We start from the raw sequence: 11536 nt of genomic DNA, 5'->3' as shown, positions 1-11536 counted from the left end.
GAGGCAGAAAGACAACGGGACAGAGAGAGACAGAGACCGGGAGAGATGCTGGGAGAGATGGGGGGAGAGACACACAGGGAGGAGCTGAGAGATGTCAGAGGTGGCAGCTGTGTGCCCAGCCCTGATAGTAATGGGTGAGAGTTTTAATGACCAGGCCCCAGCCAACTCCACACACTGTGCACCAAGGAACACACGGCATTCATAAGCAATTAGAGTGTCCATTAATCGATGGGAAGGATGGCGGGTTAATGATGATTTCATTAATGACAAAGTCATTAACCATTAACTAAGTGATGCATTAATCATTAAACAAGTTAATGATTAATGGTAATGGTTAATGGTGAATTAATGGTGAGGAAGATGAACAGTTAATTGATGAGCCGAGGAGGACCCCAGGTCCCAGAGAGATGGGGACCTTCACCAAGCAGCAGGGAAGGGCTCTGTTAAGAGGAAGGCCTGGTCTGGGTCTGGGGCCTCCAGGTCTGCCAGGATTACCTTCCTCTTCGTACTGCTCTGCATTGGAGTAGAACAAAAGAGAGGAGTCATGTCAGCAGGGGCCAGCCACCTGCCCTAAAGTCCAGCTGCTCCTGCTGGCCAAGGATAAGGGCCAGGGGTGGTGGGGGACCAAAGAAGGCTGTCTGGCAGTGGAACAGAAAACAGCATGGCCACAGGCTGATGCTGGAGGCCCCGGATACATGTCCGACCATGGCCACGAGACCAGACCTCAAGCTCCTCTGGCCAGTGGAGCAGATTGACACATGACCACCTCTTAGAGGCCAGGGAGGCCAGAAGCACAGGGCCACTTCCAGAGGGGCTGCTCTGAAGCCCACCTTGTAGCAGATCTGGGACTTTCACGCCCGGGGTTCCCCAGGGACATGTGGCATCCAGGGTGAACCCCTCCCCAGTAGAGACTACTCTGTCTAGAGGTAGACATATAGAGAGGGAGAAAATGGCTGGTACTCACCCTCCACCTGCTCACTGCAGAGGCCAGGGAGGGAGCGAGGGAGAGAGAGAAAGGGAGATGAGGTGGGCCGCCTGGCTGGGCCTGTGCTCAAGCCCCCCACACCCCGGGCAGGCAGCCGCAGCAGGCGGTGATACTCACACTTCCTCGTCAGACATGGTGGCGTTGGCTGCTTCTGGTGGAGGAGAGGGGAGAATTAGGAGCAGCCTCGTTCAGAAGCAGGGGCTTCTCGGAGCTGGGGTGGAGAGGGGGCCCCTGTGGACAGGGCTGAGAGCCAGCCCTTGGTCCTTGGGCGGGTCTGCCTTGGGCACATGGCCCCGTTAAGCCCTCCTCACCCTCCCCCAGACCCAGATCCTGCTCCTTCCTGCCCTGGCTCCAGCCTGGAGCTTGGAATCCAGGAGCTGGCTGGGCATCCACTCCTCCCTGGGCAGACACCCTCTCCACAGCACCCCAAGGAGTGTCTCGGGATGCTGGAAGGTCTGGCTGATTTGAGCTAAAATCTGCTTCTTGGTGGCCTCTGCCACTGCCTAGGTTGGGGGCCTCCCTGGGACTCCCAAGATGACTGAGCCTGGCTCCCCAGATGGGCAATAGGGATCTTCTCTGGCTTGCCTAATCCGTGGTCCCCCTGGGAGTCCCTCTTGCCAGTGTGAGTCCCAAGCTCCCTTCCAGGCCACATGTCCTCCTGGAGGAAGGAGCTTCTCTGTGGAGTGCCCCAGGTCTCTGAGGACCCCTCCTCCTAATCAGAGTGCACAAGTGGCCTGTCCCCTCGTCTGGCCTCTTCAACAGATGGAGACCGTCCCTGGCTCCCGGGGCTTCAGGAACGGGAGCTGATGCCCAGCTTCCCAGGTGCACAGAGCATCCTGAATTGTCAGTGCCCCTGCAGAAACGCCCTGCCCAGGACTGGCCACAGGTGTCCAGGTGCAGCCAGCACGAGGCCGGCAAGTGCAGGGCCTGTCTTCTGTGAGCTGGCCACTGCACACACCCACGGTGGCCTGGGAGTGCTCTGAGCGGCAGGGTCAAGCCGGCCCCAGGGCTGAGAAACAAAGCTGTCAGCATACCGCGGCTTGCTGGAAAGGGTGGTTATGGGAACTTGCCTAAGAAAGCACCACGCATCTGCGAGCCGGCCTCTGTGGCTCGCTGCTGAGGTGGGAGCTGTGCGGAGCCCCCCCCGTGGGGAACACAGGTTTTCCCAGAGTGCCTTCACCTCTAAGCAAAATTAGTGGACATGTGTTTTCAGAATCCTCGTCCAGGCCCTGGGCACCCAGCTTCCTCTCAGACTCCTGCCCTGGACTCTGGGCCCCCCTGGATATGCAGCCTGTGGGAGTGGTACCCCTCTGGCCAGGCCCTGCCAGGCCCCCAGCAGCCCCTCTGGCTTCTCCACATCCTTGGACTGCCCACTCCTCAGGTCCAGGTCTAACTGCCCCACCTCTTCCTAGTGCCCCTCTGTGGGGAGGGAGGGTCAGGGAGGGGCTGTGATGGTGGGCCCCTGCTGTGACCACCTCTGACCCAGCAGGGTCAACACCTGTCAGTGCCAAGGGAGGGGGCAGTGACCACACCCAGGGAGCTATGTACAAGGAGCAGTGGCAGCTGACAAGTCCAGAAATAGACACCAAAATCGGCGAGACGCCTCTGCCCAGAAACCCAAGACAGTGCGTGGGGAGAGAGAGGGCGGCCCTCCTCATGCCCAGTCTCTGGCTGGACACCTGCAAGGGCTCCTGCCCCTTCCAAGGTGAGGTGGCAAGAGTCCACTCTATGGGGGGAGCTGAGTCTCCTGCTCCTCCTCAGAGTGCCTGAGGCCCACGGGCTCCTTCGTACCCCTGCCTGTGGTCTGTGTCACTGTCCCGTGTCACAGCTGGGGAGAGCAAGGTGGGGGTGCTAGGGATGGGATGGCATTTCGACAGCTGAGGGGGGACAGGCCAGTTGTCCAGTTTCATGTTCCACCTCAGGACAGGGTATGAAAATAGCCTGTCAGGTCAAGTTCCTTGGGGACACATGCCATCTTTCCCTCCTTAGAAGTTGGTGACAAGACCCAAGGGGGAGGGGCAGGAGGCCCTGCCAGTCCCTTGCAGTGGGACCACGCCCATGCCCTGCTTTGGGCCCTGCTCCTTTGTGGCCAACCTCACCTTGCCCCTTTCTCCTGGATGCCCAAGAACCTCTAGAAAGCTCCAAAGGACTTGAAGGGCAAGGGTACCCAGCCAGAGGGTTTCAGAGGTTCAGGCCAAAGGGGGCTGGTGGGGCCCTCCTGGGGGCCCGGGCTTTTCCCAGCCAAGAATGAGACTGGACATGACCTTTCTGGGCAGGAGTGTCCAGACCCTATCCATTTCTGACCTGGGCTCCGGAGAGCTGCCAGGGCTTCTCCCTGTGGATTCCTCCTCGAGAAGACTTGTGGTTCCTGCCCTGCTGTTGTCTACAAAGTGGCAGGACCAGAGGCAGGGGCCCTTCAAGGCAGAGGCCCTGGGGATCTTGGGGAAGTCACTATGCCCCTCCCTGGGCCACGCACAGAAAGCCCAGCTGTGGGCAGTCCAGGCTCCTCGAGCCTCGTCCCTCATCTCTGGGCTCCAGCTGTGAGTGGCCCTTTACCTCAGGGCTCTGGAGACCCTCCCCACCTCCACACCCTGTGCTCTGGCTTGAGCCCAGGTCTCCTGCACCACCTTGAGCTCAGAGAACACCCAGGCACAACATCAGGATCTGAGACCAGTGCTGGGTGGCCATCAGGGTCCTGGCCACCATGCTTCCAGCTGAGGTGTGGGCAGCACGCTGGCCAAGGACCTCAGCCCCCAGATCCTGCATCTCCTTGGATGCTGGGGGGCCCAGCCCCAGTGCAGGAGGCACTGACCCCTGCCGAGAGGCGGCTCGCTCTTGTACCCACCTGTGGTCAAGCCTGAGAAGGACAGGAACTCCCCGTGAACAGGACCAGCCCAGGCACTGCCTCCCGGCTGCACACTCGTGTTATAGCGGCATCTGAGCTTTCCCAGCAGCCCATTGGCCAGTGGCTGGGCAGCCGGGATGAGGGGGGCAGGGTGTGCCCATGCGGTCCCCTTACCAAGTATAGGAATGGCCAGGGAAGGAGGCAGAGGCGGCGAGGACAAGGAGACAGGGTCCGCCTGCCCAGGAAGGTGTCAGCTGCTATTTTTACCACCCTGGGGCAGGCACATTCTTGATGGGCTGTGGAGGGGCGGAGGAAGGAGTTGGCTGTCCTTGGCCGGACTAGTGTGGGGTCCTCAGAGCTGAGCCCCAAGTCCCCCAACACCTGCCCTCTGACTGAGGCACCGTGTGGAGGCTTGTACTTTGTCCAGCCGGGGTCTGCACGCCAGGGCTCCGTTACCTGGCGTGGCACCTTGCTGGGCCCCACCCCCTCCACCAGAGGAGCAGCAAGCCCCCCACATCTGAGTGCCTCCAAGCCAGACCTACTTCTCCGAGAGGACGCTACTGGGGAATGCAGAATAAACAGGCAGAAGTAGTGACCTGAGCCTGGCAGTGGCTCCTGTCCATGGTCCATGGCATCTCCTCCAGCAGGGGCTTCCTCCCAAGGCGGGGCCAGGCCTCTGCTGTTGGCCTGAGAACTCTCTGTTCAGGGGCCCAGACCGTGGAGACTTTCTCTCCCTGGGGCCCCCTGCAGGGTTTAGCTCTGAGCCCACTGGCCCATGTGCCCATGGAGGCTGACCTTGCTTTCCTCAGAGCCCCAGGGAGCCCATCCAACCAACAGACACATCTCATGGGCCTCCCGTTGCCCCCATGCTTACTAGGGAGGCCACATGCCCCTGTGGTCCTGCCCCTTGGGTTGGGGAAACTGAGGCACAGGGTGGAAGGAGGTATCCTGACTGGTTCCATGCCTCTGCGGCCCCAGGCTGGGCACGACTGAGGGACTGTACTGTTACCCAGCCCAGGGTGGAAGTTGCTGTCAAGGGTGGACTGACATCCAGGACAGGGTGAACCCCAGAAGAGGCAGACAGGGCCCCTGTCCTCCAGGGCCAAGGACATCTGGATGGCTGGCAGGGCTCCAGTCCCCTGAGCCCCTGGCCTTGCCTTGGCTGTGGACACTCTGCCAGTTCCCTCTCATGTGTGGAGAGAAGGCTGCGGAGGCTGGAGGCAGGCAGTGACATGCCTCTTCACCCAGCAGGGGAAGCAGACCCTCAGGCTGTGGGCTCACAGGACAGGGCACCTGCCCACCTTCCCCCATGCGCCTGGCCCTGGGAAACCCCCGGAACTGCTGGATCATCCCTGCCTCCTGGTCAGAACCTGTGTGTCCCCCTCCACCTGCCATGTCATTGGATGCAGCCCAGACCCCTGAGCAACCTGTCCAGCTCTCCGCGTCTGCGGAGGCCTGAGCCAGTACCGGAGCCACCTTCTCTCTGGGGTGGCCGGCCTCACCCCCAGGCTCTGCCACCCTGCAGCCCACCCCCGTGGCAAGCGCACGCACAAAAAGCAGGGAGGGTTTCGTCTCCCAGCCTGGCCCCAGCCCCCGCCCTTGCCAGGCTGGGTGGGCATCCTCAGGGCTGTGCCTGCAGGTGGTCATGCCACGGGTTCTGCAGTGGCCCTGCTCAGCCAGCAGAGGACGGTGGCTGCCCGCTTAGCAAGCCTCAGCCTTTGGCAGGTGCTTTCCCGTGAGGTCAGAGGGGCAGGAAGGTCCTATTTTGGGTGATGGCCACCTCCTCCTCAGGCACCAGGCCCAGGGTACAGCAAGACAGCATAGAGTGGGCACTGCTAGATGGACAACTGGCCGCTGAGGGTCTACAACAGGTAATCCTCACAGGTACCACCTGGCCTCCCCTGGGGAGTGGGGTGGGGGACTAGGGACTTGTGTGGAGGCCAGGGAGAGGGTGGCCCAGCTCCGTTGGGCAGGGGACTGATTTCCACACAGGACACTGAGGGCCAATGACACTGGGCCCTGAACTGGGGGCTACAGGGGCCTGTAAACTTGGCAAATGCTGAGCTGAGCCCAGGAAGAGGAGGCTTGCTCAGGTGGACCCCGGTAAGGCCGTTGGGCAGAGTCCTTTGATATGGTCTCAGCCCCAGTGCCCGGAGCCCCCAGTGGACCCTGTGCCTTGCTTGGTGCCCTGGGCTGACCTGCCACAGGCAGACTCTGCCAGGCCCAGGATAGGAGCCGCTGACGAGGCACTTGGGACGCAGCCGCTTCACCCCCGATGGCTGGCCCCGGCCCGTGGCTTCTCCTGGAGCCGCAGAGGCCCCAACTGGCTGTGCAGCCCTCGGGGCGTCCCCTCTTTGTGGGGCTGCTGCGAGTGCCTGGAGGGGGCAGTGGACCGCCAAGGGCCCCCGGGGTGGGCAGGGTGAGGGAGGGCCACTCTCCAGCATCCCTGCCCAAGCACCTCCCAGGCAGTGGCCTTGTGGAGCCCTGGCCCTGGGCAGAGGCAGCAGAGGAAAGACGCCATACCTGTGGGCAGGCTGTGGCTAAGAGGGCAGACCTGGGATCCTCATCCCTGAGGCTGAGCCAGGGGCAGCACTGGTCAGGGGAGCTGGGCACCACTGAACTCTGCTTCCTATGCCTGGTGTCATCTGCACTGGTCCTCTGCTCATGTCCAGCTCCCTGCCCACTGTGGACTTTGGGGTGGCCTCGGTCAGCCGTCCTGGCCGCCATCCCATCAGACTGAACAGGAAGGGAAGGGGGCCTGCTGGAGGGTAGGGTGTGTCCCTGCTCCCTTCCTCTGGGGTGGGACTGTGGGCAGAAGGGACAACGGCCATGCCACCTCCTGGCCTGGGCAGCGGCACCCTGCCGAACGTGAGCTGGAGCAGCTCTTTCTGGGAAGCAGACAGGGTGAGACTACAAAGGCCTCAGAGAGAGGAGAATGAATAGCCGAATGAGTGGCAGGGTCGGGCCGGAACCATCTGGGCCCAGGGGACCCAGACACAAGGAAGTAGGGCTGGGCAGGCCAGAGTGCAGTCCCAGCGAGAGCAGGGAGTGCTGGGGAGGACGCCACCAGCCGCAGCACGTCTGCTCACCTTCGCCTCCCCTCCTCCCTTCCTTCCACCCTCCTCCCTATCACCATGCATCCACCCATCTACCCCCACCACTTACCCATCCACCCATCCATCTGTCCACATAGCCATCCTTCCATCAATATGAACACCAACACACCCATCCATCCACCTGTCTGTCCATCCATCCGCCCATCCCTCCATCTACCCATCCGTCTGTCCACCAACCTTCACTGAGCACCTTCTGAGCACCAGGAGGTGCTGGGTGGCTCTTGCCCTCAGGGGCTGCACGGTGGGGACACAGACCAGAATGCACTGTGCAGGTGCTATGAGGTTTATGTTGGGTCGGTCAGGGGGTAGGGTCAGAGACGCTCTGAAGAGGAATGTGGGACGCTGCCCATGGTGGGTACCCCAACTTAGATGGTTCCACAGCCCAGATTCTGGAGTCTGCTGTTGTAGAAAGCTGAGGGACAGGACTCAGTGCTGGAATCCAGAGCCAGCTGTGCTATGTAGTTGGGAGGGCTGGCCCCCTGGTATGGCCCTTCTGTCCTGGCCAGTCCCACTCCCCATCCCTCCCATCAGAGCGCACAGGAGGCCCAGCGTGGGGGATATGTGAGCATGAGGAACTTTATTGCACAAAATGGGGTTTCTGCGGCAGGAGGCAGGGAGGGATGAAGTCTGTGTCCAGCAGAGTGTGGGTGCTCCTCATGTTTGCTGGGTGACCGGCTCTCTTGCCAGGCTGGGTCTCAGTCTCCGCTCTTCCTTGGGAGCACTTGGCCTCTCTAGGGGATGGTCCATTTAGCCCCTGGTCAGGAATCTTCCCTCCCAGATGCCAGAGGCAGAGCTGGGGAATCAGGGTGGGGTGGGATAGAGGTTGGAGTGTCCAGAAGCTAAAGGAGGTGGTGTCAGCAGTGCGGGTGTCCGAGGGACAAGGGCAGGCTACCCTGGCAACAGGAAGCAACTTCATAGCCAGGGCTGGGGCTGGTGTCCTGGTGGGGTCTGGGGACATGGAGGTGCTTCTGGCGTGCACCTGCCAAAACACGGTGTGGAGCATGGGCAGTGTTAGTCTGGAGCCGAGGATGGGCTGCAGCCTGCCCCTGCACAGCCTTGGCTCTGTGGCCCTTGCCGTCTCTCTGGTGGCTGCCTGGCCCCGCCCACACTCCTGCCTAGGGTCAGAAGCACCCTGCTGCAGCCTCTTGGGACACCTGCCCCTGGGTGAACGCTGAGACCCTGGACCTGGGCCCTGCTGACTGTCTGCCCACCAACCCAGGCACCCCCAGGAGCTGGCTGTGGGGTTCTGCTGGCTCCACAGGCCTGGCTGTGTGCAGGCAGCCAGGGCGGGAGTGAGCTGGGGCAGAATCCCCACCCGCCCCAGGCCAATCCTCTCGCCTCTGCAGAGCCAGCCCCACTGTGGAAGCTCGGGCCTCCCTCCTCCCCAAACCAGACAGCCTCTGGCTCGGCCCAGATGCCATTTGTCAACGTCCTTGCAGACTCGTGGCGCCCAGAAACCAGGGCGGGTGGCTTGGCCAGGACCACCAGGCTGGGCGGTCTGCAGCAACACCAGCCAGCACAGCTCAGCGAGATCCGCTCCAACTTTCCCGCCAACCTGCCTCTGTGACGCGGCCTCAGCGTCCCTGAGCCTCTTGGCCGCTGCCCCTCACCACTGGCTCGCAGAGGACGGACGCGCCTGTGGTCAGGCCGGCGACGGCGTGGCGGCCCTCACGTGTCTGCGGGCAGCCTGCTCTTCCCGCCCTCGGCTGTGGCCAGCGGCTGGCCAGACACAAGCCTCCCCAGAGGGCTCTCCGGTGGGTCTCCTGCCCGCCCCCTTGCCAGCTCCCAGCGACCTCCACAGCTCCCTGCCACACCAGGCCGTGGAGCTGCCACAGCTCCCTGCCACACCAGGCCGTGGAGCTGCCCCAGTCACTGGCGCACAGGCATGGAAGGTGCCTGGCAAGTCTGGGGCTCAGGAGAAGCTGCTAGTGCTGGGAACTCTACAGCCCAAGGCCTCCTGTACAACTGGAGTCCGTGTCCGTCACAGGGAGGGCAGGGGCCTGATCGCCGTTCCTCCCACCCAGGGTGAAGCAATGCTCGGTTCAGCCACATCAGCGACCCTGGAGGCTGGTGGCCCAAGCCCCCAGAGGCCCCCTGGACCTCCACCACCCCTCCTTCCTAAGCCAGGAAAAGACAACCTGCGTCTGCAGAGACTTTTGAGGAAGGCAGCTCGGAAGAAGATGGCTGGGGCTGTCCCGGCCCCACCTGGGGCCTTCCGTACCTCCTTGTCCCCTGTGAGTGAGGCCAGCCATGACCTGGAGGCCATGGCCCCATGTACCACTGAGGCCCTGTGCACGGTGACACCCCTGCCCCGCTCCCCGCGTGCCCCCATCATCCACCACGTGACCTCGCCCCTGCAGAGGTCCACCTTCTCCTTCAGCCTCACTGAGCGCAGGGCCCTGGCCACCCACTTGGAGGCCCCTTCGAGGTCTGAAGCCCTGGCCCTACAACCTACCCAACTCCCCAGTGGCTTTTCCCCCGTCTCAGCCCCAATGTCTGGGGGCACACACATCACCCAGGTGCACATCCAGCTGGCACCATCCCCCCCGGAGCCTCTGAGGACAGCCCCAGATGAGGGCCCCAGGGTTCAGGAGGGAGACTCAGCCAGTGCCCAGTCTCTGATCCCCGTGGCCCACATCCGCCCACTGCCTGCCCGGGCCCAGGAGGACAGTCCTGGACCTGAGGAGCCCTCTGCAGCAAGGCCACCACCCAGCTTCCAGGCCTCAGTGTCCAGAGAGGCTAGCACCAGGGTGGTGGTGCCCATAGCCCCCACCTACCGCTCTCCTGGGCCCCCACCTTACAGCCCGGCTGCTGTGGCCCCTGAAGCTGGGCACCTGGAGGAGTCTCCTGTGTCCAGCCCTGCTGCAGAAGTTGAGAGGGTCGCCATGTCCCCGGGAAGCTCGTCCCTGGCACTACCACTGGGTCCCCACCCATGCCCTGTCTTCAAAGTTGCACCCAAGCCTCGGCTCAGCGGCTGGACACGCCTCAAGAAGCAGCTTATGGAAGATGCAGAAGATGCCCCCTTCCCAGAGCAGGAGCCCAGCCTCCTGCCAGCGCAGCCGGAGGTGTCTGCTGGGGCTGGCGCCCGGCCGCCCGCCTCCCGGGCCTCCAGGATGTGGGATGCTGTGCTCTACCGCATGTCTGTGGCTGAGTCCCACAGTTGCGTGGTGGGGCCCAGGGATGGGGACCGTCCCCCGGCCAGACTTGCCCGCCTGCCCTTCCTATACCGGCCTCGCTTCAATGCCCGGAAGCTGCAGGAGGCCACCCGGCCGCCTCCCTCCCTCCACTCCAGCCTAGAACTGAGCCCCCGACCCAAGAACTTCAACCGGACAGCAGCAGGCTGGAGGCTCCAGTGAGGTGGCCAGAGTGGCCCCTAGGCCTAGGACGGGGGGAGGCAAGACAGGCTGAAACCCTCATGGGAGGCCGTGCTGTCCTAAGAGGAGACGCAGGAAGGCAGTGTTGGGGACCAGGCAGGCACGTCCTGGTGCCATGGAGTCCAGCGGGTGGTTGGGGGTAGGTCAAGTGGACAGGAGCCATAGGACAAGTGGGAAAGGGCGTGGGTGCGGAGCACGTGGGCCGACAGAGGCAGTCTGGGCAGTGTGGGGAGGTGGCAGAGGTCCGCCTCAGGGTCAGCGTAGGGCCGAGGGGGACGGGAGGGGCAGCTACGCACGCTGGCACACTGCCCTCCCCGCAGGGCGGCCCCGCCACCCCTCCCTCTGCTAGCACGTTTTGTGTGAGGGGAGCTGGTACCAGCACTGGCACCTGGTCAGCATATCCTTGCTCCTGAGAGGCCCCTTGGCGGGCAAGAGCCAGACACCACAGGGCCAGGTGTGGAAGGGCTGGCCCAAGTGGGAGCTGGGGGCAAGGAAGGCTGCAGCCCACTCCCTGCCCCCTCTGGTTCCCTGCGGGGCTGGCAACCTGGGGGACCTTCTGATGGAATGGTGGGATGGGCATGGTGCGGGTCAGAGCCAGCTCCCATAGCGGGCAGGGAGTGGCATCCTCTGCACTGGGCCACAAGGAAGCAGGGCCACAGAGGCTGAAGAGAGGCTGGGTCTGGGCAGAGGCACTGAAGGGGCTCTGCGGCTGCACTCCGTCAGTCTGCGATGGCCACCGACCACAGGGAGAGGGAGCCTGAGGAGCTATGGAGGCCCCCAGCGCCCCCGGGCAGGGCTCAGCAGGGGAAGGATGCAGGTGACGGGCGGAAGGGTGCTGTGATGGAGCCTGGGACCCAGGCCACTAATAAATGTGTGACCAGCATGGTGACTCTCTTCTCCACCCTGGATGGGGAGGGCAGCAGAACCTCCAGCAACCCTCGAGAGGGTGACACCTAGGTCCTGCCCCTTTTCAGACCCTCAGTGCAGCGAGGCACAGAGGAGCCACGCTCCTGGGGACTCCCCCCACCCAGCTCGACTGCTGCAGTGGCCAGGCTGCCTTCCCAGAGGCTCCACAGGGACATGGGGCTATGCCGAGGGGCACTTTGAGGTGGCTGACCATCCTGACCCTGATGAAATGGACAGTCCCAGGCGAGTGTGAGACGAGAGGCCAGAAGACTGAGTTGGGATTGAGCTGCAGCCAGCTCTGAGGCCAGGC

At 63.1% G+C, this 11536-nt stretch overlaps 2 protein-coding genes across 4 annotated transcripts in view; one reads left to right on the top strand and one right to left on the bottom strand.

The window, feature by feature from the left end:
* The first annotated feature begins 5623 nt into the window (after positions 1-5623).
* On the top strand, positions 5624-11536 carry PRR33 (proline rich 33). Its single transcript, XM_079104947.1, has 2 exons — positions 5624-5701; positions 8971-11536. The coding sequence occupies exon 2, from the start codon at positions 8980-8982 to the stop codon at positions 10300-10302; it is 1323 nt and encodes a 440-aa protein (XP_078961073.1). The 5' UTR covers positions 5624-5701; positions 8971-8979; the 3' UTR covers positions 10303-11536.
* The window catches only part of LSP1 (lymphocyte specific protein 1), a 31380-nt gene continuing 27352 nt past the window's right edge, over positions 7509-11536 (bottom strand). For all 3 annotated transcript variants that reach the window (XM_079104961.1, XM_079104963.1, XM_079104962.1), the window contains exon 11: positions 7509-7925. The gene's annotated coding sequence lies outside the window, so the exon portion shown is untranslated. The remainder of the gene's footprint in view (positions 7926-11536) is intronic.

This window comes from Sciurus vulgaris, assembly GCF_902686455.1.
Source record: "Sciurus vulgaris genome assembly, chromosome: 11".
Classification (NCBI taxonomy): domain Eukaryota; kingdom Metazoa; phylum Chordata; class Mammalia; order Rodentia; family Sciuridae; genus Sciurus; species Sciurus vulgaris.
Note: the sequence above shows the minus strand (reverse complement) of the source record. Positions and strands in the feature narration are given on the sequence as shown.

Excerpts from the sequence above, each read along its gene's own strand:
- PRR33 (XM_079104947.1), top strand. The coding sequence starts at position 8,980 with ATGCTCGGTTCAGCCACATCAGCGACCCTGGAGGCTGGTGGCCCAAGC.